Below are 27,780 nucleotides of genomic sequence, written 5' to 3'. Positions count from 1 at the left end.
TATGAGTTGGCCTGTAAAAGGATATAGTCTATCAGGGAGATTACCTGTGAGTATACAATTATGTACTGAAAAGCAGAGTGAAATATGTGTTACAAAGAGTGATTGGTGTAGTGTGTGGTGGAGGGGCCCAGTGTGATCAGTGCCATCTGCAGAAACCAGCTTTATAGAAGAGGTGGTGTTTGAGCTGGGACTTGAGGTGTTCAAGGTTTCAGTAGATTCTTTTGAGGTTGTTTTGAGGAACTAGTGAGGAAAGGCACCGAGCTGTGATTGATTCTGAGCTTTTCAAGAGTGAGGCCTCTGTCTCATTTAGCTTTGTACCCAGTACCTGGTAGTTTCCTGGTTTAATAAATATGTAATTCGGGAGTTGCGTTGTGGCTCAGCAGGTTTCGAAACGGACTAGTATCCATGAGGGTGCAGATTCTATCCCGTGCCTCACTCAGTGGGTTAAGGATCTGACATTGCCATGAGCTGTGGTGTTGGTTGCAGATGCTGCTTGGATCCTCATTGCTGTGCCATAGGCTGCAGCTGCAGCTCTGATTAGATTTCTAGCCTGGAAACTTCCATATGCCACAGGTTTGGCCCTAAAAAGCAAAGAACAAATATGTAGTAAGTGTTAAGATTAGCCTTTATCAGGGAACAGCAATTTGGTTACACTGAAAGGAGGTCCTGTCATGGCTCAATGGAAACAAATCTGATTAGCATTCATGAGGACGCAGGTTCGATCCCTGGCCTGGCTCAGTGGCATAAGGATGTGGTGTTGCTGTGAGCCGTGGTATAGGTTGCAGTTCGACTTGGATCTGGTGTTGCTGTGGCGGCTACAGCTCCGATTCAACCCCTAGCCTGGGGCCCTCTATATGCTGTGGGTGTGGCCCTAAAAAAATAAAAGCAAAAACAAAAAATTACATTGAGAATCAGTTAACATGGTTTGCCTTTTATGCCAGGGGCTGTGTCTGGATCTTTCATACCCATTGTCACATTAAACCCACTGTAATTATATTACGAATCTATAGATAAATGTTGATAGCAGCCTATTTGCGATAGCCAAAATCTGGAAACAACCCAGGTGACCATTGATAAATGGTAAAGCAATCCTAGTATATCCATACTATGGAATACTCCTCAAAGGAGTATTACAAAGGAATGAACTGTAGGTACATGGCAGTAACTTAGATCTCAGGGGCATTGTGCTGAATGAAAAAAACTCAACCTCAAGAGATTACATACTGTATGATTCCATTGATATAAAACATTCTCAAAAAGACAAAATTATAGAGATGGAGAACATATTTGTGGTTGCCGGGAGTTAGTGATGGGTTAAAAGGTGTGAGTTAACTAAAGAGGGCAGCATAAAGTGTTTCCTTTGTAGGGATAGAATAGCTTTGTATTGTGATTGATGGCACACATCTATACCTGCAATAGAATTGCATAGAACTGTACACAGTCCAGAGCATATAAAACTGATGAAATCTGAGTAAGGGCTGTAGATTGTACCAATGTCAGTTTCTTGGTTTTGAGCGTGTACAATAAGTATGTAGGATGCTACTACTGGGGAAGCTTGAAGGGGTTAGAGGACCTTTCTGCTCTTCTCTAGGCTTTTGTGATTCTGTAGTTATTTTGAAAGAAAATATTGAAAACAAGAAGACAACTTATTATAGAGGGTCCCTAGAGGAATGTAATAAAAAATTAGCCATGTCCTTCCTGCCTCATTTAGGCCCCTTAAAAATCTTACAGATCTTCAGAAGAAAGAAAATCTCTAAGATCCAGCTCAAATGTTACATTTTTTGTAACGTTGCCTTTGATTTCTGAGAAGTTACATCTTCTCATTTTGTTGATGGTATATTTCATACCTCTGTGTTGTTAGCTGGATCTGAAAACCACAAGCCACTTTATGTCTCCCCTTTCATGACGTTGGGAAGCATGAATTAGGAGAGCAAGCAGTGTTTCCATTAAGCAGACAGTTCTTGTTTTGTTTTGCATTTGCCTGCCCCATGGCACATGGAACTCCGGGGCCAGGGATCAGATCTGAGCCACAGCTGCGAACTAAGCTACTGCTGTGGCAACTCTGGATCCTTGACCCACTGTGCTGGACCAGGAACTGAAGCTGTGTTCCAGTGCTCCCAAGACGCTGCCCATCCTGTTGGCCACAGCAGGAGCTCCAAAGCAAACATTTTTTGTTTTGAGTACCTGTCTTATAATGGCCCTTTACTACTGAGCCATTGTGACTTCACCACCTTTAACTTTTAAAAAACTTGATTTCCTTTTTAAAGTTTCATTACCTAATTCTTTAAAGACTAGTGGACTGTATGTGAAAACTTCTTTCCCTTCTCAATGGGTACTTGTCCATACTGATTGAAGATGGCTCACTTTTGTTGTACTACGGAACTGTCCTTGCTCAAGGTTTACATTCTGGTCAGAATGGTTCATTGGACACCAGTTTTTGAAAGTAAAAAGCTAGGGACTGTAATTTCACATGAAACGAAGTTAATGGTGGAAGCCCTTTTAGTTGAAACCATGCATTTCTAAAGTATCTTTATCTGGATTACCACATCTGTTCAGGGGAGAAAGGGGGTCGGGTGGGTTTGCCAGTTGGTGTCAAAAAATATATAGGCAGAATTAATTTATCCCCTGGCCTGTGCCAGTAAAGGCCAAAGCACTGCTACCCAAAGTTGTACACTTTTTTCTTAGAACTTTTCAGAGCTGTCTTTAACTTTGGCCTAACTTCACATGTATAAATGATTCCAAAGTGGATGTGTGTGTAATATTTTGCCTTGAATTTGAAATCACCAAATATGTGTCTTCCAACCCCCACTGCCCCCCATCGTGGATACAGTCATTTGTTACCAGTTGCAACAAACTTAGCCCAGCCTTAGGGATAGTGTAAGGGGAGGACAGTATTTGAAGGTTACAGTTTAGGTTTTCTACCCGAGTTTTTTTTTTTTTTTTTTTTTACCATTGACAGGTCCTTCTTTTGAACATTAATTGCCTTACTTACAGGCTGAAGAAAGTGAACTAGTAGTTTTAAAACTTTCTAAGGGTCTCAGAAACTTGTGAAAATCTGATGAAAGTCACAAACCTTCTCTTTCAGAGAATGTCCTCATTTACAGCATTTTGTACTTAATTTCTTATAGATGCTCTGGAACTTGTCCATGGACCCTTCATAGTCTACTCAGATAAATCATAATCTTTGGCCCAGATCAGATGTATCTCAGGCACACAAAAACAAAACAGGGCTGTTTTTAAATGGCTTCAGAGCGGAGCATGGTTTTTATGTGTTTGTAGGGTTGTTAAAAAAAAAGGTTTAAGAAGTATATGCGAAGAGACCACAAACCTGAAATACATTTTGCTCTTTACAGAAAGTTTGTCTACTTCTGGTCTAAGTAATTGCCGAGATCCCTCTTCATACTAATACCTTCATGAATGCCTTCTGTAGTCCTGTCTGATGGTTAATTGCTAGTTCCTTTTTAGGCCCACATGTTTTTTCCTTCAAGATTTTTTGGATTTCAGAATTTTCATGTTTGATTTAAATGGTTGCGTTTGTTTTAAGATGTGTTTCTTTTGATCACAAACTAGGTAATAATTCTCATAGGAAATAAAGCAGATTTGGAGGCACAAAGAGATGTTACATATGAAGAAGCCAAACAGTTTGCTGAAGAAAATGGTGGGTTTCTTTTAAGACTTTTAATAATGGCTTTTTTAGGTCACACTTGGGAAAATTTCTAAGGATAAGTGGGATTTTGTCAATGCAGATTGACAATTTTTTAAAAATTCAAACTCAAATCTTAGGAATGAGCAAATAACAAAATATGTTTCTATTTGAGATTCATGTAGGGGGCAGTACAATTATTTAATGACAAATATAAAGAATCCCTCCATCTCAAACTTATATAGTCTTTCATAAAATACTGTGGTAGGAGTACTGAAAACTGATGGGAAACTGATTCAGATATTACTCAGGATGTTACTGTCCTTGTGAGTTAATTTGAAATGTCTTTCATAGTCTGAATTTTGTTTTTAGGCTTATTGTTCCTTGAAGCAAGTGCAAAAACGTAAGTATGGCTAAAGTTAGATCATTTTTAATTATATTCAGATTTCTCAAAGTAGGACCATATGTATATAGTGTATATACATATAATATATAAATATGTAATGCTTTATGGCAGGAAAAACAGCAAACATCCCTTTGCTTCCTGTTTCACATTTAAAAATAATAATTTCACGTTACTTTCCCTAAAATAATATACCTTGACTATGCTCATTGGTAATCCAGGTTAATAAATGAAATTAACATTTCAAAAGTGTTTTGACTTTCATAGCCGAGGTTGAATTTGGTATCCCGGACTCAAGGTTTTTCAACCTGTTCATTTAATACTTTTGATCACAGTGAAAAGCACAACTTAATGTCTAAGAATAATTAGAAGCATACTTTCTAGTTGTTTTATGTCCATTATTGAGCCCCAAGATTCTATCATAGTTCTCTATTAAGCCCCAAATTCCCTGCAGTGGTGAGAAGCTAGCCCCCTTTTATTAAGCCTAATCTATACCTGTTAGTCCTAAGAGAACTGAACTGGAGTGTGAACATGGCTAAGCATGCTAAGAACGGTACAGTTGGTGCTTGGCTAATCAGACCCTACAAATCCTAAAATACTTTTCTGCATACATTTGGAGATAATATCATTTCTCTTTAGAACAGCTTCTTTTATTCAAGAAATGGCCTATCTTAATTCTTGTTACACATTTATACATAGCATTTTAATGATTTAGAACACACAGAATTTGTAGAAACAGCTGTTAGTATTGTGCTTATATGCTTTCCATGGAAAATATTTTCCCATGTTATTCTCTTAGCTCAGTCTTGTGGTAATCCCTTATTAGATGACAGTGGCTAAGTTGAAGACACCATGGTAGTTGACTAAAGGTTAGCAGAGGTCATTGTATAAAGTCTCATCTTTCATTGAAAGCTATGTTCCACCAGTAAAGGTGTCGATTGCCTCTTAGGGGAGAGAACGTAGAAGATGCTTTCCTTGAGGCTGCCAAGAAAATCTATCAGAACATTCAGGATGGAAGCTTGGATCTGAATGCTGCCGAGTCTGGTGTACAACACAAACCTTCAGCCCCACAAGGAGGCCGGCTAACCAGTGAACCCCAACCCCAGAGAGAAGGCTGTGGTTGCTAGTGACCTCTTTGCCGTGGCTCTCATTTGACCTTTCACCTCTGTCTGTTGGAAGCAGTACTTTTTACTGCCTCATTGTCTTCTGTACATCTTACTGGGTTTAATTAAAAAGAAAAAAACAACTCTGTTGTAAAAAACAGTTTAACACGATACTAAACTGCTAAACAACTAGATGTAATCAGGTTATCAAAGGCAAGTAGAGTAATAAATCTCTCCTGCATGGTAAATCTAGACTTTTTTTCCCCCTTGATTGTCCTCGTGATAGGTATGTCACCAATACATGATTTAAACTGAGCACTGATGCCGGACTTGATTTTTACCCCTTCCTCTTTTTGGCAAGGCTTTGTCTCATTGTACGGTTTAATTTGATGATGTCTTAAGCCTTTCTTCCCATCTTTAGCTGTTCAAGTATGTCTGTTGTAACCCGTAAGTTTATTGCTGTGAAATGACTTCTGATGATAGAGAAGGGGTTCTTATAACACCTTTTGTTTTTGTTTTTGTTGGATAAATTCCCTGTTGTGTGGGTGGCATTTTTCTTGAGGAGGTTTGCTTCTGTCTTAGCCTTGCACGGGGAAAATATCCATTTATCTTTTCTCTTGTGTTTAATTAATAGCTTTATCTTTTTTTTTTTACACCATTTTATCTTTTCCTCTTTAGCAGAAAGTAAATATGTATAAAATTTGAAGGAACCGAACTAACAATACATTCTGTGTATATTATTTTAATGAAGAAAATAAATTGATTACTGGCATTGGAACAGTATAAAATACCAGTTTGTACAGTATGACCTGTATGTGACCATGTTTCTCCCTTTCATTTCATATAAGGAAATAGACACAACTGCAGTTCACACAATATACTGGCTCCACCCTTTGGTGCTGGCAGTGTTTGGGGACATTATGCTGGAAAGAGCTCCTGGCGTGAGAGGATTAACACTAGCAGATTCTGTTCCATCTTTGCACTGTGGCTTACCTGCTGATTTTCTTAACTGTTCTTGTGCAATCAACAATGTGCTAACCTGCTTTTCTCTTTTTGTAAACGTTTTGCATTACAGGCTGCATTTCTTGCCTTACTGTATAGAAAAAGAAAAAAGGCTGGGTTTATTATTGCACATTTTAAGCTTTTATACCTTTATCTTCCTTGGAATGGTGAGATTCTGAACCAGACAGCCAGAACCGCAGGTCTGCTGTTAAGGGATTTTAAATTGTGCATTTTTTAATACTACAGTGAAATAACTTAAGAGATCCCTTGTGTTCTTAGTATGAGGGGCTATTTTTTGTCATGTTGGCATAAATTGTTTTGTAAAAGGGAAAGTGTTTCTAACGGTGTTTCAATGTTTGTGCTGATATAAAGTAAGTTATTACTTTACACTTCGGTGGTTTGGCCACTGACAGAATACTGTATTGAGCAAGGGAAACAATCTTATTTCTTTAGACAACAAACCTATCTTTTATCACGTTCTGTACTTCTGTTGATTTTTGAGTTTAGGGTTCAGGTTGGGAACTGAGAAGTTATTTGAAGTAGGATAGGTAAACTTCTGTGTATGATATAAAAAATGTACTCCCAGCTCAACTGCTGTGTTCAAAAATACACATTTTAAATCCCTATTTACAGACACTAAAGTAAAAAAATACAGCTTTCTGGGTTGTAAACATGTGGTAGTACCAGAGTATTGTATAGTCAATGTTAATAAAAGCCAAAACTGGAATGTGCAGAAAATAGGATTTGGTTAATTTGTGGACTCATCTTTATGTCTGTCTTTGTTTAACTTTTTGAAAAACAACATACCTGGAGTCAGGTGGTATATTCTGTTAAAGACTTAGACAGTGATCCATTTTGCTTACACTGTTGCATCACAAGGGACTCGCCCAGGGACCATGACCTGCTGGTGTGTGTATATATTTACAAAAACAAAACAAACAAACCACCCATTGGGATATAAGGTAGCAATCACAAACTAAAGACTGCGGCTTGTTTAGGTGCAATACCCTGATTCCCAAAGTTAGTTACAGTGGGTCTTATTGTTTTTGTGACAGGATTTATTCAGACTGCTGTACTCTTCATTTGATGTAACAAAATGCTATTAATCTAAATATTTGTAAATAAAGTACCTGTATCTAGATTAAATTAAAATTGTTTGCGTTATTTTCTGAACTATAATAGGCTTTCATATTTTCTTCAGGCAAACAGTTATTTGGCGTTAAGTTGCCAGTTTTTATTGCAGAATTTTCCTTATTTGTATAAAAAGACAAGTCTACATACATAGCATATAAATCCACATTGCTCAGTAAATGAGCTGCATTTTATCCCTGCGTTCATATCACATTTGCAATGTTTTTCAATCTTTTTCAGTGTGAGATCAGCACATTTGGTGCCTGATAGTGTTCTCCCTTGACTGTACTTGGGGCCAAATTCTGTTTGCACATGTAATTCCCTATGATAAACTTGGGTGCTCAAAAACAGAAGCAGACTGTCATATTGTAACGTGTGCCAGACACTGAGCAAGTACACTTTGGAGAGAATGTGAAATTCTTTCAATTTTTAATCCCTGGAGAGCTTACTACTTTGTGTGATCACCTGCTTTTCTGGGTTACTCCTTGCCCTTGCATCTGTGAGGCCCTCCTGATTAGTAACTGGTGCTCAGTACTCTATGCGTTAGACATTCCAGTATGATGTTCAAGTATTTTTCATGGACAATAAAGTGTTTGATGCAGTAACTTTGATTTTTATTTTTTATCTTTTTGGGGGGTCGGTGGTATTTACACGTTAGTTTAGTTAGAGGTAGTAAAGCTTCTTTGCAAAGATGGCTTTTGGAACCAGGCATTTGGCTTCACACATGCCTCGACTCCAGGATTCCAGAGGACTGGTTTCAGGAACTCTCTTGCCCACACGTTGATCTTAAACGGAAGATGAAGTGATTTCTGTTCATGTGGGACTATAGAGAGGGTTCATGTGACAGTTTAGGAAGAAAACATTTTACCCTCATTCGGCACATGGGCAGAACAGGAAACTGATGGTGAAGAATTTCAGTTGTGAACAGGTCAGCCTTTTAAGCAATTTCCTAATACTTGTGAAAATGAAACAATATAAGTACAAAAGACACTACCAAATCAGTATTTTGGAAGTAGATGCTTTCTAGAACTTACTGTGTGATAAATTTAATGCCACTTTCATTGTCTTTAATCATATTTATCCCGTTATTTTAATGGTCCATTTTGCTCTAGCAAAATGACTTTAGGAATATAAACCTCACTAGACGGTAAGAGATCATTCACCGTGCTGTTAATGGTTCAAAAGCTTGTCTAGGGACCTAGAAAGAACGAGAGTCCCCAGGAATATTTTAAAACCTGTTATATGTAGTTTGATATTTCACCTGTCCATACCACATTCTGTTGTGTTAGTAGTTGCTATTTTTGTTCTTAAAGAAATGTATTTATAGACCCTTGGATTGAGTCATTAATTTATGGCAGTTACAAATTTGAAAGTCAGATTCTCCAAAGTACAAAGTTGTTATTTTCCACCAAAGAACATTTTTGGTTGAGGAAAAGCACCTAAAGTATATATGACAGTTTTATGATACTATTTGCAAATGATAAAATATATTCACTGATACGTCAACCTGCAGGCAAAGGGAAAGCCACTTGAAAGATTGACATTTTCTTAAAATTGTAAAAAATTTTTGGCTTTACTATAGATACGTGAAGTGTACAGTCAGGTATCAGACCCAAATTTGTTTTATTTTTTTATTTTCATATGAAAATAGATTTTAAACAAAATCCAAAAATAACTTTAGGCACTATAAATGAAGAAGGGCTTAAGTGCATTTCATCCCCTAACTATAGATTTTTACCAGTTTATAGATTCAAATCAGCATTGGTTTTATAACAACACATTTCAAAGATAAAAAACCTCAGTCATCTAGAACCCTGGTTTAAATAAGTATACAATTATTCCCATATGTACAAGTGACCTACAAAACCCCTAACAGTAATCGTACAGTTGGAATAAACTACAGTGGAATTTCAGCATCTTGAGTTCACTGGATCTTGGTAAAAACCGAGTGGCATTCTAAGTATGAAGTTGGTGAGGTAGTGGAGAAGGTATTTCCTCATTTATGCAAAATAATCTTCCTCATTTGACTGAGCCATTCTTTTCCTACAATAAGACGAAGATAGAAATGATAAATTCTTAGAAGAGTAAAACAGGTTTTAACTATATTAACTAAGTGATAGTATCATGGCAGGTAAGATATATATTTTATTTTATTATTTTTTTAATTATTATTATTATTTTTTGCTATTCCTTTGGGCCACTCCCAAGGCATATGGAGGTTGCCAGGCTAGGGGTCTAATCGGAGCTGTAGCCACCGGCCTACGCCAGAGCCACAGCAATGCAGGATCCGAGCCGCGTCTGCAACCTACACCACAGCTCACGGCAACGCCGGATCATCAACCCACTGAGCAAGGGCAGGGACCGAACCCGCAACCTCATGGTTCCTAGTCGGATTTGTCAACCACTGTGCCACGACGGGAACTCCAAGATATATATTTGAATACCTCTTTGGATGACTCACTGAACAAAATTATCCAAAAGTTAAAAGGTTACTTTTCTTAAGACTGTGTGATAAGCTAGAATTCAAGATCTTGCTATTTATTCCAAGTACTAGTTAAAAGAACTCTGTAACTGTACCTGTGAGCAGGAAGCTGCGCATGGCATCAGTGGCGGTAACTGTCTAGTGTTTGTGATGGACCTTGCAGAACTTGTTGGCAGGAGCTCTGAAAAGAATAAAGATAAGACATTATCAGAAACCAGTTCCCTAACTCCAACCTCGCTCAGCCTTTTATCCCACATAGACCTAGATTATGACCCCAGAGTCCAAAATAATTCTAACAAACTCACCCCCACTTGTTGGGCCTCTAACACCTCCTCTATTGCTCTCTTGGCTTTACGGTTGTTGTTTTTGTTGTTGTTGTTGTTGTTTTAGCTTTTCTCCTAGGGCCACACCCAATGGCATATGGAAGTTCCCAGGCTAGAGATAAATTGGGGATGTAGCTATTGGCCCACCCCACAGCCACAGCAGCAATGCAGGATCCAAACCACGTCTGCGACCTATACCACAGCTCACAGCCATGCAGGATCCTTAACCCACTGAGCAAGCCCAGGGATCAAACCCACATCCTCATGGGTACTAGTTGGGTCCATTACTACTGCACCACAACAGGAACTCCCCTAAATCTCTTGGATTTAGAGCATCTGAACTCTTGTCTGCCACCATGAGCTGATAACTGAACTTGCTCCTCAAACTGCTGGGCACTCATCCTTCACTACTCTGGGTTGTCTTACCTCCGAAGTCATCTACTTTGCTCTGTGCCTCTGACACTTCCTTAAGGCCTGCCCTGAGGCCCATGATGGTCTTGGCCTATATCTGACTTGGGTCCTCCATCGAAGGTTTTAAAGTAGTCATATTCAGGCTTTGGCTCTGCTGCTAATGAGCTAGCTGTGGGCCTATTAAAGATGCAACTGGCTTTGAATATTCTTGAGGCTCAACTGTATGATATACTGCTCTGTGGTAAAGAGAGATTAGCCTCTAAGTCCCAGTTTTGTCTTTTGCTGTGACCTTGACATCACTTTTCATTTTATACAATTTCCTTACCTATATAGAGGATAAATCCTAAACCTCCCAGGATGTAAAAGCTAAATGAGGTAAACGTGCACACAGTAGGCACACAAAAATGGTAGCTATTATCTATCTGACAGTAATACTGAGTTACTATTTACCAATTCCATGAGTATATTTCATGTTCCTTCAAAACAATTATGAACCTTACCTAAGTCTCACAGTAAACTTTTGTGAAATTCTGCTGATGTAGTTTTAATAGACTCTGGGTTAAGAATTCAAACTCTGCATTCAAACTTTGCTGAGAAGTAAGTGTCACAGTCAGTCGTCTTTCCTCAAAGTACAGGGAAATGAACAGACTAAAGTGGGACTCGAGCTGGCCTCACAGGCCTAAACTCTTTACACTGACCTCGCAGAGGATAAAGGAATCCAGAGTGGGAGGCATTTACAGTAGAATTAACCGTGTTTCTGACAAGTCACCCAGTCTCTAGTTGCAGTCTATTTCCTAAATCATCAGCTTATCATTCTTATCATCCACTGACCAACTGATTTCAGCTTCCCTAGGGACCATGAAAAAACAAGTCTTTCCTAAGACAAGTTTTCCAGAGACTGAAGGTGGCATTCACGTCCTTCTGAGCCTCCTCTAGATTATGGACCCCAAGCTTTCAGGGGCTTTCCATGTATAGTCAGACCCCTTGTGAAGAGCTTCCTCCTACCTGGCTTGGTCCAAGATGGGAGTCCTCTGCAAGGGAAGACTCCAGCTGCGACAGACTGGGTGATGACGTGGACTCTACAGACGTGCTGGTGACCAGTTCCCCTAAGGCATCGACCTGCCGCCTCAGGCTGTGTAAAGTGCCCTCTGTCTGCCGCTTCCCTTTGCTCAGCACTTCCGCCTGCTTGGACATACAGTGTCGAAGCTGGGCCTGAAGGTGTTATGGTAAAATTCAGGGTTTTATACACAGAAGGGAGGTACCAGAACTAATACTCAGTAGCTTCTTCACGTTTAACATTTGATAGGCACATCTGACTGACATAAAATAGAAATGGATGCTGAAAATGCTCTTGTCCTTAAAAAAAAAGAGAAAAAAAGTGGGCAGTGCCAGACGGCCATTGTGTTGTCATTAGCTGGGCCTTTTCCTCAGCCTGTTCTTTGTGCTATCACACGGCACAGGATTTGTGTCCCTGGCCTCCCCATTAAATCACTACCTCTTCTCTCTCTCTTTTCTGCCCAGACTTTGGAGATGGGTTCATACTCGATGTCTCCACTGTCTCTCACAATGTATGTAATCCTCAACCCCACTCGACTTTCTGGCTTTCCCGCTGTATCTCTGAAATGACTCTCTTGCTCAAGTCGACAGCAAGCACCGCCCAACACAACTTCCTGTGATAATGGGAATATTCTCTGTCTGCGCTGTCCACCGTAGCAGCCACTAGTCACGTGTGGCCGCTGAGCACTTGAAATACGGCAACTGAACAACTGATTTTTTTTTTTTTTTTTTTTTTTTTTTAGCCACACCTGCAGCATGTGGAAGTTCCTGGGGTCGGGATCAAACTTGTGCTACAGCAGTGGACCAACCAAGGCACAGCAGGGACAATACTGGATCTTTAACCCACGGTGCCACCAAAGAACTCCAAGAACTGATTTTTTCACCTAATCTAATTATAATGAATTGCCACACGTGGTTGGAGGCTCCCGGATATCAGGAGCCTCCACTCACTCAGTACTGTGTGGGGCTCCCTCGCCGTACGTGGCTGTTCTCCAAAGATGCAGTGTCCTCTCTTGCTCTAAGTCACTCTCATTTTCCAACTCCAACCTACACTCCTAACCCCCCAATTTTTAGGTCAACACTGACCACTAAGCTCTAGACACCTATTTTCATCTGTCTGCAGACAGGCATCCTTGCCTAGATGTCTCGCAAGGCCTTCACTCAACATGTTCTGAGCCAAACTGCTTATCTGACACCCAAGCCTACTCTTCCGGTGTTCTCCGAGCTTCCCCAACCGCAGACCTGGGAGCTGCCTGTTGTTTATCACGGTATCTCTATTTCCTGACCTAACACACAGGTCCTGTCAGTTTTAGTTGAGGCAAAGGAGCACGACATGGGGGACAGAGCACTGGGCTCCACACCCGAACTCGCGGTTTGGAACACGGAGCCGGCCTCGGGTTGGGTCAGGGCTTCGAACATGTACTCTACAAAACTGCTGAGCGGGCTGCAGAGGGGCAGTTCCCCCCACTCTCCTCGACATGCCCACTATCTTAGACTATGTACCCATATCTGTATCTACGGATTTGTGGATATATTTTTTAGGACAACCTTGAGTCGATCTTCACGGTGACGCAGTTTCTCTCGGAGCGCTTCTCCCCGCCAGTGTTCGTCCTTTTTCAGGCAGACAGAGAAACATCAGAGAGTCACCAAGCACCACTATCAGTAACCAACCAGCCTTTCCCTCCGCCTACCCTGCCCCATCCTCAAGGCTAAGTTTCACTTATCTGGGGGGTTGGGGGGCCACCAAATGATTCTTTTATGAAGACCAGAGAATAGGATAAACGCTTACCATTATGTGAACATGAGAAAAATTCAGTTTTTCTTCAAAAGGTGATGGCCTCTCACTTATGGTGAATGGGAAGTTCTCTTTCAAGCTTTCCAACCCTCCTTCCAGATTTTCGTTCCTTTCCAAAATAGCTTCCAGATCGGCTGGTAGTTCTGGAAGGAACTGGTTAAGATTCTTCAGGCTGGTTCTGATTTCATCTTTCACTTCGGATTTAAGTGTCCTCATTGCTTCACTGATTTCTATTTGTCTTCTTTCCAAATCTTTCTGGCTTGCCATCTAAAGCGTGAGAGTCAAGTACCACTGGGTAAAGTCTGGGACTTATTTGGAATTGAACTGTTTAATTGTTAATGTTTTAATTGAATGTTTTAAATACATGTGTCATGTATTTAAAGACTTACAAATGTTAATTACTGTGAGCAGAACCATAAAAATGCCATTTTTCATCTACTCAGAGTATCTATACGCTGCCAAGTAAATGATTTTAGTGGCATTTTGACTAAAGCAACTTACATTTAGAAAAGCATGACAACTGTGTTCCTTGAATGCGCATTACTCTATAGAAATCAGTCTCTTTGGAGCTAGACAGCGGGATTCTAATCTCATTTCCTGTAAACATTCCCAATATGACTTAGGGCAAGTTAGCTAACTTCTGAACCTCTGTTACCTCATTTATACATGAAGATAATGCCTTGCATCCCCAAATGAGAGACTAGGTGAGAACTTATATGAAGCACCTAAGTGGTACCCAAACGAGAAAAGGGCCATTTACTGAAACAAGCTGTGCATGATTAGATTACAATGTTAATGCTGGAAGGGGTCGTAGAAGAGATCTGGTCAAATGCTTTCATTTTCCGGGTGAGAGTCTGGTGGGCAGGCTGGAAGCTTCCTCAGATGGTGCAGATCGTGTTTAGTACCTGAGTCTACCCTCTGCGACTCTCTCCACAGGAGCTTAGCGAGGATACTCCAGTCATACCCACTGCTAACTGCCTCTAAATAAGTTATTTTTTTCTTAAGCCAGAGGGTGTGTGTGGAAAGGCTAGGGTCAGGGTAGTTATAGGCACAGATGTCACTGAATGGCCACATGAGGTCATCCAAAGGACAAGGTGTAGCAGGGTCAACTGAGTGGCCACAGCAGCCTGGCTAGAGAGTTTGAGGTGGCCCAGCCACTGATGCTGGCTAAGGGACACCTGGGACGTCTAGGGTTAGACTCTCCCTCTAGTGTGAACAGCTCTCACGCCCTCAGCCTGGCTGGACTGCAGGCTATCAAAGGTTTCCCCTGGGGTCATTTTATCCTTCCCTGGGAGTCTGGCTCTTACAGATTTTTTTTTTTCTTTTTCTTTTCTATCTTTTTAGGGCTGCACCTGTGGCATATGGAAGTTCCCAGGCTAGGGGTCGAACTGGAGCTGCAGATGCTGGCCTACACCACAGCCATAGGAACATGGGACCTACACTGCAGCCTGCAGCAACACTGGATCTTAACCCACTGAGCAAGGCCAGGGATCAAACCTGCATCCTCGTAGATACTAGGCGGATTCTTAACTCACTAAGCCACAATGGGAACTCCTTTCATAGACTTTTTTTTCTGGCATAAAAGCTAACATTTCAACACAGTTCTCTGGGACATGATTAGATTTTATGTTGAACAACTGCCATTTTTCTTTCAAAAACTAACATAAAAAGCTTGTTGAACTTAAGGGAATTTTAAAAGTGCATTTTTATGGAGGTATATTTCTAAATCTCAAAACTAGAGAAACAGATTTGATTAATTAGCATTTTGCAATTTTCACAAAGAAATACTCCTTGAAAAAGAGCTAAGAAGTTAGCTCTGCCTGAGCCCTTGGGGCTGTGGGCGCACCTGTCTCTTGAGCTCTGTGTACTCCTGCTGCATCTGGCCGAGCTCCTTCATCAGGCGCCTGGCCCGCTCATGGTTGTCCTGGGCCACCTGCTCGATGGTTGCCATTTCCTTCTGCATGCAGCTGTTCTCCTGCTTTTGCTCCTGGCACAAGAAGGGGACAATGACCCTGGGGTTCAGCATGCGGAGGTGTGCGATGCCGGCTCACACCCTCCCTAGCTCTGTGACTTCATTTCCCATCAGGGGAATAATCTACATGCCTTCTTTAGCAGCTGTGGTAGAGCTGGGCACAGACACACAGCCAGTCTGTTAGCCCAAAGTCTGACTCCTAGAGCTGCCATGTTACCAGTGACAACAGGTTACCTCCCTTGTCTGTGAACGTGAACAATACCCACCATCATAGGGTTCCTAGGAGGGTTAACATCTAGACGTCTACATACTCTCTTACGATCCATGCTGCCCGTCACTGACTCTAGGTGTCACCACCCCCTGGGAAACACCCTCGGTGGGAAAGTACCCGCCACACAACAGCACGACGTTACTTCCTCCAGAGCCGTTAGAAAAATCCATTCCTCTGACAGCCCCTATCGCTGCCCATCAGCCTCCTCTCACCATAAACTGTTTTGAACTCATCAGAGTATCATCTCCCAAAACTTATTTCAGGGATTAAGGCATGGTAGATTAAGCTTCCCGGTCTTAAGCGTCTTCAGAAGCTTTCCTCGGCCCACACCCATTCACCCCCGCTGGGGAGGTGTGAGCAGGACTCGCTCGTGGAGAGTGCTCTCTGCCTGGTGCTGACCCGGTCTGTGCATGGGCCCGTCATTCCAGCCGGCCAGCCAGCTCCTCCAGGGTTGTAGCCCAGCCTCAGACAAAATCTACCATCAGCTTCAAGAACGAACTAGTCTTAAATGCACCAAAAACAACAGGTGGGTTAGGGTCTGGGTTGATAGGCAATTTAGTTTCTCTCCACTGAAGCAGTGTTTTAGTTTAAAAATTTAAAAGCATCATTTCCTCATAAACTCCCAGGGCAGTAGGCACTCACAAGAAGGTTCTTCTCTAGCTGGCTCCGCTGGATCTTAAGTGCTTCCTTCAGGCTGGCAACCTGTTTCTCAGCTTTCTTTCTTTCTGTCAAGAACTGGTTCCGCAAGAGGCTGAAGTCTGCCCTCATAGCATCCGTCTCTTTCTGGAGAGCCAGCAGTTCACCCGACTTTTCCAGTAATTGCTGCTCCCGCTCTGAAAGCTGTCGTTCTGAAATGAGCATTTTTAGTAGTTGAGCCTGAGGCCCTGGGCGGCCGAGGGCAGAGCCTTCCTCCCCTTATGGGCAGATTGCACGATGGCATGCCACCCAGTCGGGCGCATCCCTCCACGGCGCAGTCTCCCAAGCTTCCCCGACCCACACCGGAGGCCCAGAAAAAGGCCCAGATAAGGGTGACCCTTGATGAAATTTGTTCCTGGAGAGCCTGATTTCTGAAGTGACAGGCAGCTACTGTCTTCCCTAAAGTCTTTGAGACCAAAGAGAGTAAAGAGCACCAATCCTGAGGCGCAGGGAACATAGAACAAGCTGCTGGAATCTTTTTGGAAGCCCCAATTTTAACAAAGGGAGGCACACCAGTATTCCTTCCTTGATGGGAGGCAGCGCAGTAGAAAGAACCCGGGATGTGGACAAGTATGAGCCCTTATTTTCTACAGAAGGACCTTGTCTCCTGGTGTTTAATGGGAATCACATATGCGAACACCTAGTGCATAGTGAGCACTCAATAAGTAATGCTTATACCTACATCGATATTTAAAACAGATATTTCTAATCACCCTCTGTAAAGTAACACCCTGCCCAGATTTTACTTCTCACACCTGTGGCATGGTCAGACTCAGCATATTTGTTAAGTTTCATTTTCATAATGAAATGACTGAGGGAGTTCCTGTCGTAGCTCAGCGGTAATGAACCCGACTAGGATCCATGAGGACTCAGGTTCAATCCCCGGCTTCACTCAGTGGGTTAAGGACCTGGTGTTGCCGTGAGCTGTGGTGTAGGTCACAGACACTGCTTGGATCTGGTGTTGCTGTGGCTATGGTGTAGGCTGGCACCTGCAACACCAATTCAACCTCTAGCCTGGAAACCTTCACATGCCGCGGGTGCAGCCCTAAAAAAAAGAAAAAGAAAGAAAGGAAGGAAAAAAGAAATAATTGCGTCTGGAAGTGTCAAGAATTCCCAGGGGAAAAGAAAAATAATTTTTTCAGATTCCAGGTTCACTGAGTTCACTCAGGATAGAACAATATTTTCTGAGCATTAGTAAAACCTGAAGCCCATTTAAAAAAAAAAGAAAAAATAATATATGTAGGACTAAGTCACTTTGCTGTATAGCAGAAATTAGCACAGCATTGTAAACCAAGCATACTTTATATTTTTTTTGTCTGTCTTTTTCTAGGGCCTCACCCGTGGCATATGGAGGTTCCCAGGCTAGGGGTCTAATCGGAGCTGTAGCCGCCAGGCTACACCACAGCTCATGGCAACACCAGATCCTTAACCCACTGAGCAAGGGGATCCTTAACCCACTGAGCAAGGCCAGGGATCGAACTCACAATCTCATGGTTCTACTTGGATTTGTTAACCACTGAGCCATGACAGCAACTCCTAAATCAAGTATACTTTATTTGTGTATTTTTTAACGGCTGAAGGTGTGGCATATGGAAGTTCCCAGGACGGTGAGCAAACCTGCGCCTCTGCAGCAAGCCCAGGTGCTGCAGTCAAGTTCTTAATCCACTGTGCCCCAACAGAAACTCCAAATCAACTATACTTTAATAATAAAAAACAGATCCTAAAATGTATTAATTATTTAAAAAAACCCTGAAGCCTAAGAAAAAGTAACCCACTTATTTGTGTGAGAACTATCATTTACCCTGGATTCCCATGTCAACTTCATTTGTGTGTGGCTGAAGAGAGAAAGCAGACCCAAAGGCCAACACCTGTGTCCTGGTACCATTTACTATGTCAAATTTGAATAGAAGGAGAAGGTGTTAATATTGTTTTTTAAAAACTGGTTGAGATGGAGTCCCCATCATGGCACAGTGGAAGGGAATCTGACTAGGATCCATGAGAACACAGGTTCAATCCCAGGCCTTGCTCAGTGGGTCAAGCATCCAGGGTTGCCATGAGCTGTGATGTAGGTCACAGATGCAGCTCGGATCTGGTGTTGCTGTGGCTGTGGTGTAGGCCAGCAGCTACAGCTCTAATTCAGTCCCTAGTCTGGGAACCTCCATTTGCTACGGGCGCAGCCCTAAACAAATAAACAAACAAAAAACTTGCTTGAGATGAAATGGACACTGTTCCCAAAGCTCAAAGCCTTTAGATTTTAGAGCTTTTGGGACCTTCTGGCACTTTTTTGCCTTAATGTCCCACTTTCTTGAGATGGCATTCTCGAGGAAAGCAACACAATTAAGTAGAACGATTTGACAGTCTAGCATCTAATCCCATCCCATGAAGACAAATTCCCTTTGTCCCTCTGAGCCTGTTTCCCCATCTCTCACGGGGCCAGGAGGATCATATGAGGATTGTACTTCCGGCTGTGCTTATCCCTGCTCCTGCTGGGCCATGGCTGGGGGCTGGGACTCTTTTAAACACTTTACAGGACAATCAGCAGATGCCCCACCTCACTGCCACACAGGTGCCACAATACATACGGGTTTGGGACAGCGTCTTCTCCAGGGTCTCAGCCCACCGTTCCTCTTCCTGCAGAGTTCTGACGCGCTCTTCAGCCACCAACACCTTGCTAAGCACCTGGTCCAGTTTGCTTTTCTGGTCTGTTATTTCCTTTTCCAGCTGGTGCTGCTGCTCCTTCAGTGTCGCTCTACTCACTTCTAATTTTTTTTCTTCACTTTCTCGCTCTTTCTGGAGTCTTTGAAACATCTTAACGGAGAATAGCCTGAGTTAGTCATAAAATAACAAATAGTGTTCTGGGGAATCTTCATGGAGATGAGATAGATTCCAGTTCTACAGAAAGCAGAAAACAGCCCATAGTGACAGTGAGTGGCTCTTTACAAAGGTGATCAAGTTGGGACTGGAAAACTCTTTGGCCAGCATGTGAAGAAGGGATTCAAGCAGGAAATGGCACGTGGCCACCAAGATTCTTTTATGGGCTACGTTTTATGGCCTTAATGGTCCATAAATATTACCATCAAGGGAGTCAAAGAGCTGGTGTGAAATCCCCCCAAGTCAGGCAGGGCAGGGCGGGAAAGCTAGTCCCCAGGGGATACTTCTCAGCAGCTCCCCGCCAGGGCAGAAAGCTCACACGAGAGACAAAGTGTTTCCTTTCATATCACAGATGAGCTGTACCATTTCTTGCTGGGCTAGTGTGGCCTTGTTTTCTTCAACCTCATCCTGAAGCACTTGCAGCTGCTGTTGTTTTGCTTCCTCTTCTTTTCGGCAGAGTTCCAACTTCTTTACCCATTCACTGATGTCCTTCTGGAGCCTGGTCTGCTCACTGAGCAGTGCATCCTGACGCTTGGTGGTGTGGAGCAGGTCCTTCAGGTGAAACAACAAATGGAAACTATGAAAAAAGCACCCTTCACTAGATGTGGCTAGTGCCACACCAGCATCTATTAAGTCTGACAAAATGAGAAACATAGAAGTTCCATATCCTTTATTATTTCAGCAAACTTACAAAGATACCCAGAACTCAATGTAATCACTGGCTTCCCTCTTGTTAGTATCTAAAAAAAAAAAAATAACAGATGTCTTAACCTCAGCAAGAGACTCGGTTCCTCTGAGCTTTAGCTGCCTTGTCACTGAGGTGGGAATAAACCACCACCACCTCACAGGATTGCTAAGATTAAAAAAAGCTGAAGCCTCAATTCTGATTAAAAAATGAACCTAAAGTCTTGGTTTTGTTATTATTTGAAATATTTACATAGGTTAAAAAAACTCAGAAAATAATAAATATTTCTTTTTTCAAGGAACCCAAAACTAAGTATTTTTTTAAAAAAATTACCGTATTTCTAACAATCCAGAAAATATTCATAAGAACCTGTGTAAGACTTTTCAAAGGATGGAACACTTTAAGTTTTAAATATCTTAGGAATAAAAACTATCAAAGGTGTGAAAAGAAACCAGCCTACTTGGTTTGTTAACTCAACCACCTGCACACCATTAGGATTATATGTGTTAGGCTTACCTGCTTTGCTGGGTTCAAACGGTCTTGGACATCAGCTAGCTCCTCCTGTAATGAGTTTACCGCTTCTCGTTTTTCTATAGAAGTAACATTTACATAAAATAAGAAAAAAATATATATATATATTTTCCCAGATTCCCATCAGCACCCTCAAAAAAAGTAGAGTGGAAGTGAATTTAAACTTCTGCGGAATGTATGATTATGCTACTCCATCTTACTAATAAGGCCAAAAGAGAGGTATATGCACAATCCAGATCTGGGCTTGGAGCCCATGTTTGTAAAGACTTACACGTTCAAAAACTCACAATAGAAAAACTTACAGATAATACCTAGTGTTGATGACATGCATGGTTTAAAAACATGTACCTTCTACATGTTTGGTAGAAATATAGATTTGGTACGATCATTCAGGAGGACAATTTGGGAATAAGTTTTATATCTATACTGGTTTTGTCACTTACTGGTTGTGAGAACTTAAGCAAGTCACAAGGAAACTAAGCTTAAGTTGCCTTACCTGTAAATGGGTGAGATAAGAGTTTCTATCTCATAAAAATGCTACATTTGCATCATGCCAAAGGCATGATAAGTGCTCAACAAGTATACTGCTAGCTAGAATTACTTAGTAACTTCTATATAAACAATCATGAGGATGTATAAAAAGCTGGTAATAAAGTTTTTTTTTTTCAAGGACCACACCTGTGGCATATGGATGTTCCCAGGCTAGGGGTTGAATTGGAGCAGTAGCTGCCAGCCTACACCACAGCCACAGCAATGTGGGACCTGAGCTGTGTCTGTGACCTACATCATAGCTCATGGCAATGCCAGATCCTTAACCCACTGAGCAAGGCCAGGGATAGAACCCACATCCTCATAGATACTAGTCAGGTTCGTTACCACTAAGCCACAACAGGAACTCCTAAAGATGTTGCTTGCATTTACTTTTAAAAACATCCATATACACATACACACTCCAAAGAAAAATGTGGAAGGGTATTTACTAAATTGATAGTAGAAATTACCTCTAAGGAATGAATTTAATAGTCATCTTTATTTCATTTTGCTATGTTTTCAAATTGTTCTCTAAAGATTTTTTTTTTTTTTTTTTTGGCTTTTTAGGGCCATACCCTTGGCATAGGGAGGTTCCCAGGTTAGGGGTCAAATCAGAGCTGTAGCTGCTGGCCTATACCACAGCTACAGCATGTCAAATCCCAGCTGCATCTGGGACCTACACCAAGGCTCATGGCAATGCCGAATCCTTAACCCACTGAGTGAGGTCAGGGATCAAACCTGCATCCTTATGGATACTTGTCAGATTTGTTTCCACTGAGCCACAATGGGAATTCCTGAACTAGTTTTTTAAAAAACAACTTTATTGAGATGTAATTCACATACCATGGACTTCACCCATTTAAAGTATACTATTTTGTGGCTTTTAGTATATTCAGAGTTGCGCAAACACCACCCCATCTAATTTTAGAATGTTGTCACTTCTAAAAGAAACCTGACGCCCTTAAGCATGAATTATTTCTGTAATAAGGTAACAATTAAAAAAAGAATCTAGCAAGAGGAAGAAAGTCACATCTCTCCGGCTGTGCTGCCTCAGACCTTGGAGCTGCTGCTGCATTGCTGCCATGTCTTTGTGCAGTGACAGTTTGTTTCTGTTCAGTTGGTCTACTTCCTGCTGCAGTTTTCGGACATCCAATTCCAACTTCTCTAAATCTGACTGTTTTGTTCTGCTAGTCTCTTCTGTAGCTGCTAAACCCCTACAATACAAGCAGAGAATAAGTTATACTGTCAAATATAAAATGTTCAAACACAACACCAGACAAGAAATGTTTTCACTCCAGTCTGAATGACTATAAATATTAACAAAATATAAGTCTCTTCAACTCATTTTCAAAAGAAACCTTATTTTCAAGCTTTCCAAATAGAACATTTGGAATGTTCGTCATTCAAAGAATGACTCACTAAATTGAAGTTTTATAAAAATCAGAGATAACATAGATAGCACTTGTTATTCCAAAAATGTGATTATAATGGATCACTCACTGCTGATAAGTGAAAAAGGAGGAAGTACAATTGTGTGTGTAATAGGACTTGTCCAAAAAGCAGGTATGTATGAGCATGCAGCCCTTTACATAAGTGGAACCATACACTGTGGGTTGGCTGTTGTCTAGCTTCTTTCACTGAGCTAATTACTTTGAGATTCATCCATGCTGTTGTATCTATCAATACTCCATTCCTTTTTACTGCTGAGTAGTGTTCCACGGTATTGATATCTGCCAATCCATTCATCAGCTGATGGGCATTTAAATTGTTTCCATTTTGGGCTACTGCAAATGAAGCTGCTATGAACAGCATCAGTCTAGAGTTTCTGCATGAATATATGCTTCCATCTCTAGGTGCGGGATAGCTAGATCTTCTGGTAGGTGTGTTTGAATTTTTAAGTAACTGCTAAACTATTTTCCAAAGTGGTCTTACTAACATTTTATACTCCCACCAATTGTGTATCAAAGTTCCTTGCTAGCATTTGGTATTCTTAGCTATTCTAATAGGTATGTAATATCTCACTGTAGTTTTAATTTGCATTTCCCTAATGGTTAATGATACTTAGCATCTTTTCATGTGCTTATTTGCCATCCATATATCTTCCTAAATAAAATGTTCAAATCTTTTGCCCATTTAAAAAACTGGGTTGTTCATTTTTTAATTACTGTTTTGAAAATTCATTTTATACATACACAAATATAATAAATATAACATATACGTAAACATATACTATTATATACTATTATATACTATTATATATTATATATACTCTAATATTATATATACAAGTCTTTTATCAGATTTCTCTCCCTGTCTGTGAGATGACCTTTCATTATCTCAACAGTGTCTTTTGAGAACCGGGAGTTCTTAATTTTGAAGAAATCCAATTTTATCAATTTACTCTTTATGGATCATGCTCTCAGTGTCTTGCCTGAACAATTTTTTGCCTAACCCAAGGCCACAAAGATTTTCTTCCCCCCTATGTTTTCACCTGGAGGTTTTATATTTTGGTTTTAAATTATGTTTACGAGTCATTTTATTATTATTATTAATTTTTTTTAATGGCTGCATTCAAGGCATATGGAAGTTCCCAAGCCAAGGATTGGATCTGAAGCACAGGTGCGACCTATGCTGCAGCTGCGTTAACTCTGGATCCTTTAACACACTGCACGGGGCCAGGGACGGAACCCGAGCCTCTGGAGTGACCTGAGCCACTGCAGTCAGATTCTTAACCCAGTGCACCAGAGTGGAACTGAAGTTAACTTTCATAATGGAGTGTGAGGTATAGCTCAAGGTTCATTTTTTTATCTTTGGATCTGCAGTGCTCTCAGCAACATTTTTTTGAAAATACCATCTTTTCTCTACTTTGCATCTTTGTCAAAATCAGTTGTGCGTATATTTGTGAGTTTACTTGTAGACCTTCTCTTCTGTTCCATTGGTCTATTTGGTGTCATATTTTAAAAGTTTTATATTCTTTTCTAGATCCTCTGCATTTCAACACCAATTTTAGAATCCGACAGTCAATTTCTATTTAAAAAGTCTGTTGAGATTTTGACTGTGATTGTTTTGAATCTATTGATCAATTTGAAGAGAATGGAATCTTAACAATGGGTTAAGATTAGATCTTCCTACCCACAAACAAGGTATTATCTCTCTATGTATTCATATCTTCCAAGCATACATTATTTTACTTTAAAAAAAAAATCACAAATTACTTTAAAAAAATGCTTTGAGGGGAAAAAACCTAAAAGGAAAGTCACCCCAAAATGCTACTGGTAAACTGTATTATGACACTGAGTCTGTTGCATATTTTTATTTTTTTGCCTTTTCTCAATTTTCCAATTTTTTAAATGCCCTCCAGAAGGGATCCTTCGAGCTTATTTGTTCCTGCTCTCACCGTTTGGTTTGTGCCAACTTCTTTTCCCAGCTGTCACATTTCTCTTCGAGATCTTCCTTTTGTTTGCACAAAGATTCAACACACAACTGCAATGCTCGGGTCTCAGCAGTTATTCGCTCTATTTCTCGTTTGTCCCTCTCTAGGAGCTGCTTTTGCCACTCTATTTCCCCTTTCTGTCGCAGGGCTGTCTGCTGCAAATTCTCTAACTCCAGCTTCTCCTAAAGCAGATAAAACAGGGGTTCAAGCATGCTAAAAGAGAGAGGCCACGATTGGCTACGGGTAAAACAGCCTCATTTATTACCTCCAGCACTTCAACCTGAGTCTTCTCTAACTCAGACACCTTTTGGTCATGTTGTAGCTTCAAACCCTGTAGCTCATTGTTTTCAAGTTGCAACATGTCCAGAATATTCTTTAGCTCTAACAGAAACAAAGCATGGTCCAGGCTATTAAATGCATATGGAAACATTTACAAAATGAAACAGAAAATAATATTACTGGCTGATACAAAAAACAACAGATAATCAAACTGTTGCACTGAATTAATGGACACTAATACTAATCAATTGTATTTTTAATGAAAAATCCTTTAAAAGTATGGTTAGACATTAATTCGTTAAATTTTGTTATAAACAAAAACATTTAACAAAGATCTAGTTTTAAATCACGTACCCTACTTAAGAAAATTCAAATTAAAACAAATAGAAAAAACTTTAAAATGCATCAGGTGAGATTTTATATAATTCTTTTTTCACTTGAAATATAGATTTCGAGATATTAACTATTTTTTCTGATTATAAAATATTTTCTCATTATAGAAAATTTGGTAAAAAGTATAAAAGAAAAAATGAAAACCCATCATTATCCTACCATCCAAAGATAATCACTACTGCAAGAGCACCTGCTGTATTTTCTTCTAGGAGTGTGCATGTTTGCACATGCATGCACACACACACACTTTAAAATAAATTAGGACTACACTCTATTTTCAGTCTTTTTTTTTTTGCTGTTTAGGAATGCACTGCAGTATTATGGAAGTTCCCAGGCTAGGGGTTGAATCAGAGCTACAGCTGCCAGGCTATGCCACAGCCACAGCAATGCCAGATCCAAGTCGAATCTGTGACCTGTGCTGCAGCTTTCGGCAACACTGGATCCTTAATCCACTGAGCCAGGCCAGGGATTGAACCCACATCTTCATGGATACTAGTAGAGTTCTTAACCTGCTGAACCACAACAGGAACTCCTCTATATTCAGTTTTAATCTATTTTTCACTCTTCTCTCATCAGTATTTTTGCATGTCATTAAATGTTAAAATGTAGTTTTTAAATTCATCATTTGTTTCCAAATTTTGTCATTATAAATTTTGCTGCAAGTAACTGACTCAGTCAGCTTAATTTGTGAAATAAGGAAATAAAGGCTTACGTCTTAAAAAAAAAAAAAAAGAAAAAAAATATCGCTGCAATGTGCACAAATGCTTGTCCTTGCTAGACAACTAGAAATGGGCTACCTGGTTTAACAAGTGTGAATTCTAAGAGCCTTAAGACCCTGGGAGGTTGTTCCAATGGGTAATTCAATCCACAGTCTGCAAGTGTTCTTCCTTCCTCACACTCTGGTCAGCAATGAAGATGATTGCTAATTGCTTTTAATCAACCTGAATGGCAGAAAACATCATATTCCTTTTCTAATCTGCTTTTCTTTGATTAGAAATAAGGTTAAAAGTTTATTTGACCATTTGTATTTTTTCTGAGACCTGGAGTACAGACATTCCCAACATCAAACTTTATATAACTGCTTTCCTTTAAACTTACCAGTTTTGTGTTTAGACATCTGCCCTAAAACTACCTGAAGATTTTCTTCTTCTTTTTCAATTTCCTGCTTTATAAGTGAAAGTTGAGTTTTTTTCTCACTAATCTGGACGTTCAGTTCTCCTTTCTGAAAACTCAGTTCTTCTAGAAGAGATTTTACTTCCTGTGCAGAAGAAAGAAAAGAAGTCAACCTGTCCCTACCAAATTATGAATGGAAATTACTTTTAAATCAGTTCTGTTATTAAGTATTTCATTTCACAGAAATTCTCATTTGGAAACAAGCTCATTTTCACATTTTACATCAAGAACAGCACTATATTTTACACTAACATATTTTTATGTAATAGAAGTGACATATTATCTTCATTTAAAATGTATATGCAAGGAGTTCCCTGGTGGCCTAGTAGTTAAGGATCCGGCATTGTCACGGCCAAGGCTTGGGTTCAATCCCTCTCCATAAATTTACCCAAGCTGCAGGCACAGCCCCCCCAAAATACATGTATACATACATATATATGTAATATTTACTATGAGCAAGGCAATGCATAGAAGAGGAGAACGGCTGATTCAGACACATCTCCTGCCCTCAAGGGGCTTAGCACCTTGTGCAGAAGTAATGTAGGGAACATAAACAAGATCACAAAAGGCTAAGACACCCTAGAAATGCGCAGAGTGTTACCAAAGTCAGAAGTGAGAGAAACTCATTGCCGGGTAAGGGAAAAATCAGGCAAGTCTTTTTTAGAGGCATGAGGCTGGACCATGAAAATAGGGTTGGATCTGGACATTGCCAGAAAGGGAATTCCTGGAGAGGAAGTAGTATGAGAAAGGTACAGAGGCAGAAAACCTTGAGAATGTTCTGGAAACAACATGGGGGAGAGCTACGTAAGACAGCCACTGCATGGATACATAAGACAACATCAAGCTGAACTTACAGAGGGGTCAAAATTCAGGAATTTATATTTGCATTTTGGGAGGAACTGAGGAAAATATCTCAAAATAAATCTATAAGCCCTATACTAGGATTCTTACGAAAAACTGCTGAAAAACATACCCTGATGTGACTGCACTTCTCAGCAACTTCGGTTTCTCCCAGTCTCAGTGCTTCCTGGAGGTCAGCTTTGGCCTGGACCATGCTTCCCTGGAGGAGATGCAGCTCCTCCTTTTTATGCCCCAACTGTCTGTCCAGGACAGCCATCTCCTGCTGCTGACCTGTCACCTGCATTAAAGAAAAGGAGAGAACGCAAAGCTTGACAAAGTGCTGAGATGGAGGATAAGAATATTTATTCCAGCTAGAGGTTGTGAGGGGCAACTAGGAGGTAGTCCAATTCTAATTATCCTAGATGCAAGAGTCAGGAGGGCAGGCTGGGAGCGCAGGCATAAAATGCCTAACAAAGGCCTTGATGAGAATTCCCTGGTCTAGTAATTAGAATTTGTGCTTTCACCACTGTGGCCCAGGTTCCATCCCTGGTCTGAGAACTGAGATACCACATCAAGCTACTGCCTGCTATGGCCAAAAAAAGAGAGGATTTGCGCTCACATACATATAAACACTCAAATCAGAACAAAAAAAAAAATATGATAATGGTTATCCCTCACTCAGGATACGGTTTTCAAAGAACTCTCATTATTCCAACTGACAACCACCTTGGCAATGAAAGTTATACAGGGATTTTA

At 40.6% G+C, this 27,780-nt stretch overlaps 2 protein-coding genes across 10 annotated transcripts in view; one reads left to right on the top strand and one right to left on the bottom strand.

Annotated features, from left to right (window-relative positions):
• Positions 1-7,887, top strand: part of RAB14 (RAB14, member RAS oncogene family) — a 28,802-nt gene extending 20,915 nt beyond the window's left edge. The window contains exons 6-8 of one of the 2 annotated variants that reach the window (XM_005660403.3): positions 3,571-3,658; positions 4,016-4,046; positions 4,996-7,887. In XM_005660403.3, the coding sequence (XP_005660460.1) occupies positions 3,571-3,658; positions 4,016-4,046; positions 4,996-5,173 (297 nt within the window). In that variant the 3' untranslated portion in view covers positions 5,174-7,887. 2 annotated transcript variants of the gene reach the window in all.
• The window catches only part of CNTRL (centriolin), a 93,535-nt gene continuing 74,643 nt past the window's right edge, over positions 8,889-27,780 (bottom strand). For all 8 annotated transcript variants that reach the window (XM_021068196.1, XM_021068190.1, XM_021068218.1 and 5 more), the window contains 15 exons: positions 27,158-27,322; positions 26,110-26,269; positions 24,605-24,720; positions 24,304-24,521; positions 21,963-22,120; positions 20,361-20,434; positions 19,523-19,711; positions 18,871-19,096; positions 16,235-16,440; positions 15,196-15,336; positions 13,344-13,616; positions 13,103-13,165; positions 11,504-11,710; positions 9,860-9,945; positions 8,889-9,325 (listed from right to left, as the gene is read on the bottom strand). In XM_021068196.1, coding sequence (XP_020923855.1) covers positions 9,886-9,945; positions 11,504-11,710; positions 13,103-13,165; positions 13,344-13,616; positions 15,196-15,336; positions 16,235-16,440; positions 18,871-19,096; positions 19,523-19,711; positions 20,361-20,434; positions 21,963-22,120; positions 24,304-24,521; positions 24,605-24,720; positions 26,110-26,269; positions 27,158-27,322 — 2,256 coding nt within the window. In that variant the 3' untranslated portion in view covers positions 8,889-9,325; positions 9,860-9,885. The remainder of the gene's footprint in view (positions 9,326-9,859; positions 9,946-11,503; positions 11,711-13,102; positions 13,166-13,343; positions 13,617-15,195; positions 15,337-16,234; positions 16,441-18,870; positions 19,097-19,522; positions 19,712-20,360; positions 20,435-21,962; positions 22,121-24,303; positions 24,522-24,604; positions 24,721-26,109; positions 26,270-27,157; positions 27,323-27,780) is intronic.

The sequence above is a fragment of the Sus scrofa genome, chromosome 1, assembly GCF_000003025.6.
Source record: "Sus scrofa isolate TJ Tabasco breed Duroc chromosome 1, Sscrofa11.1, whole genome shotgun sequence".
In the NCBI taxonomy this organism is placed as follows: Eukaryota; Metazoa; Chordata; class Mammalia; order Artiodactyla; family Suidae; genus Sus; species Sus scrofa.
Note: the sequence above shows the minus strand (reverse complement) of the source record. Positions and strands in the feature narration are given on the sequence as shown.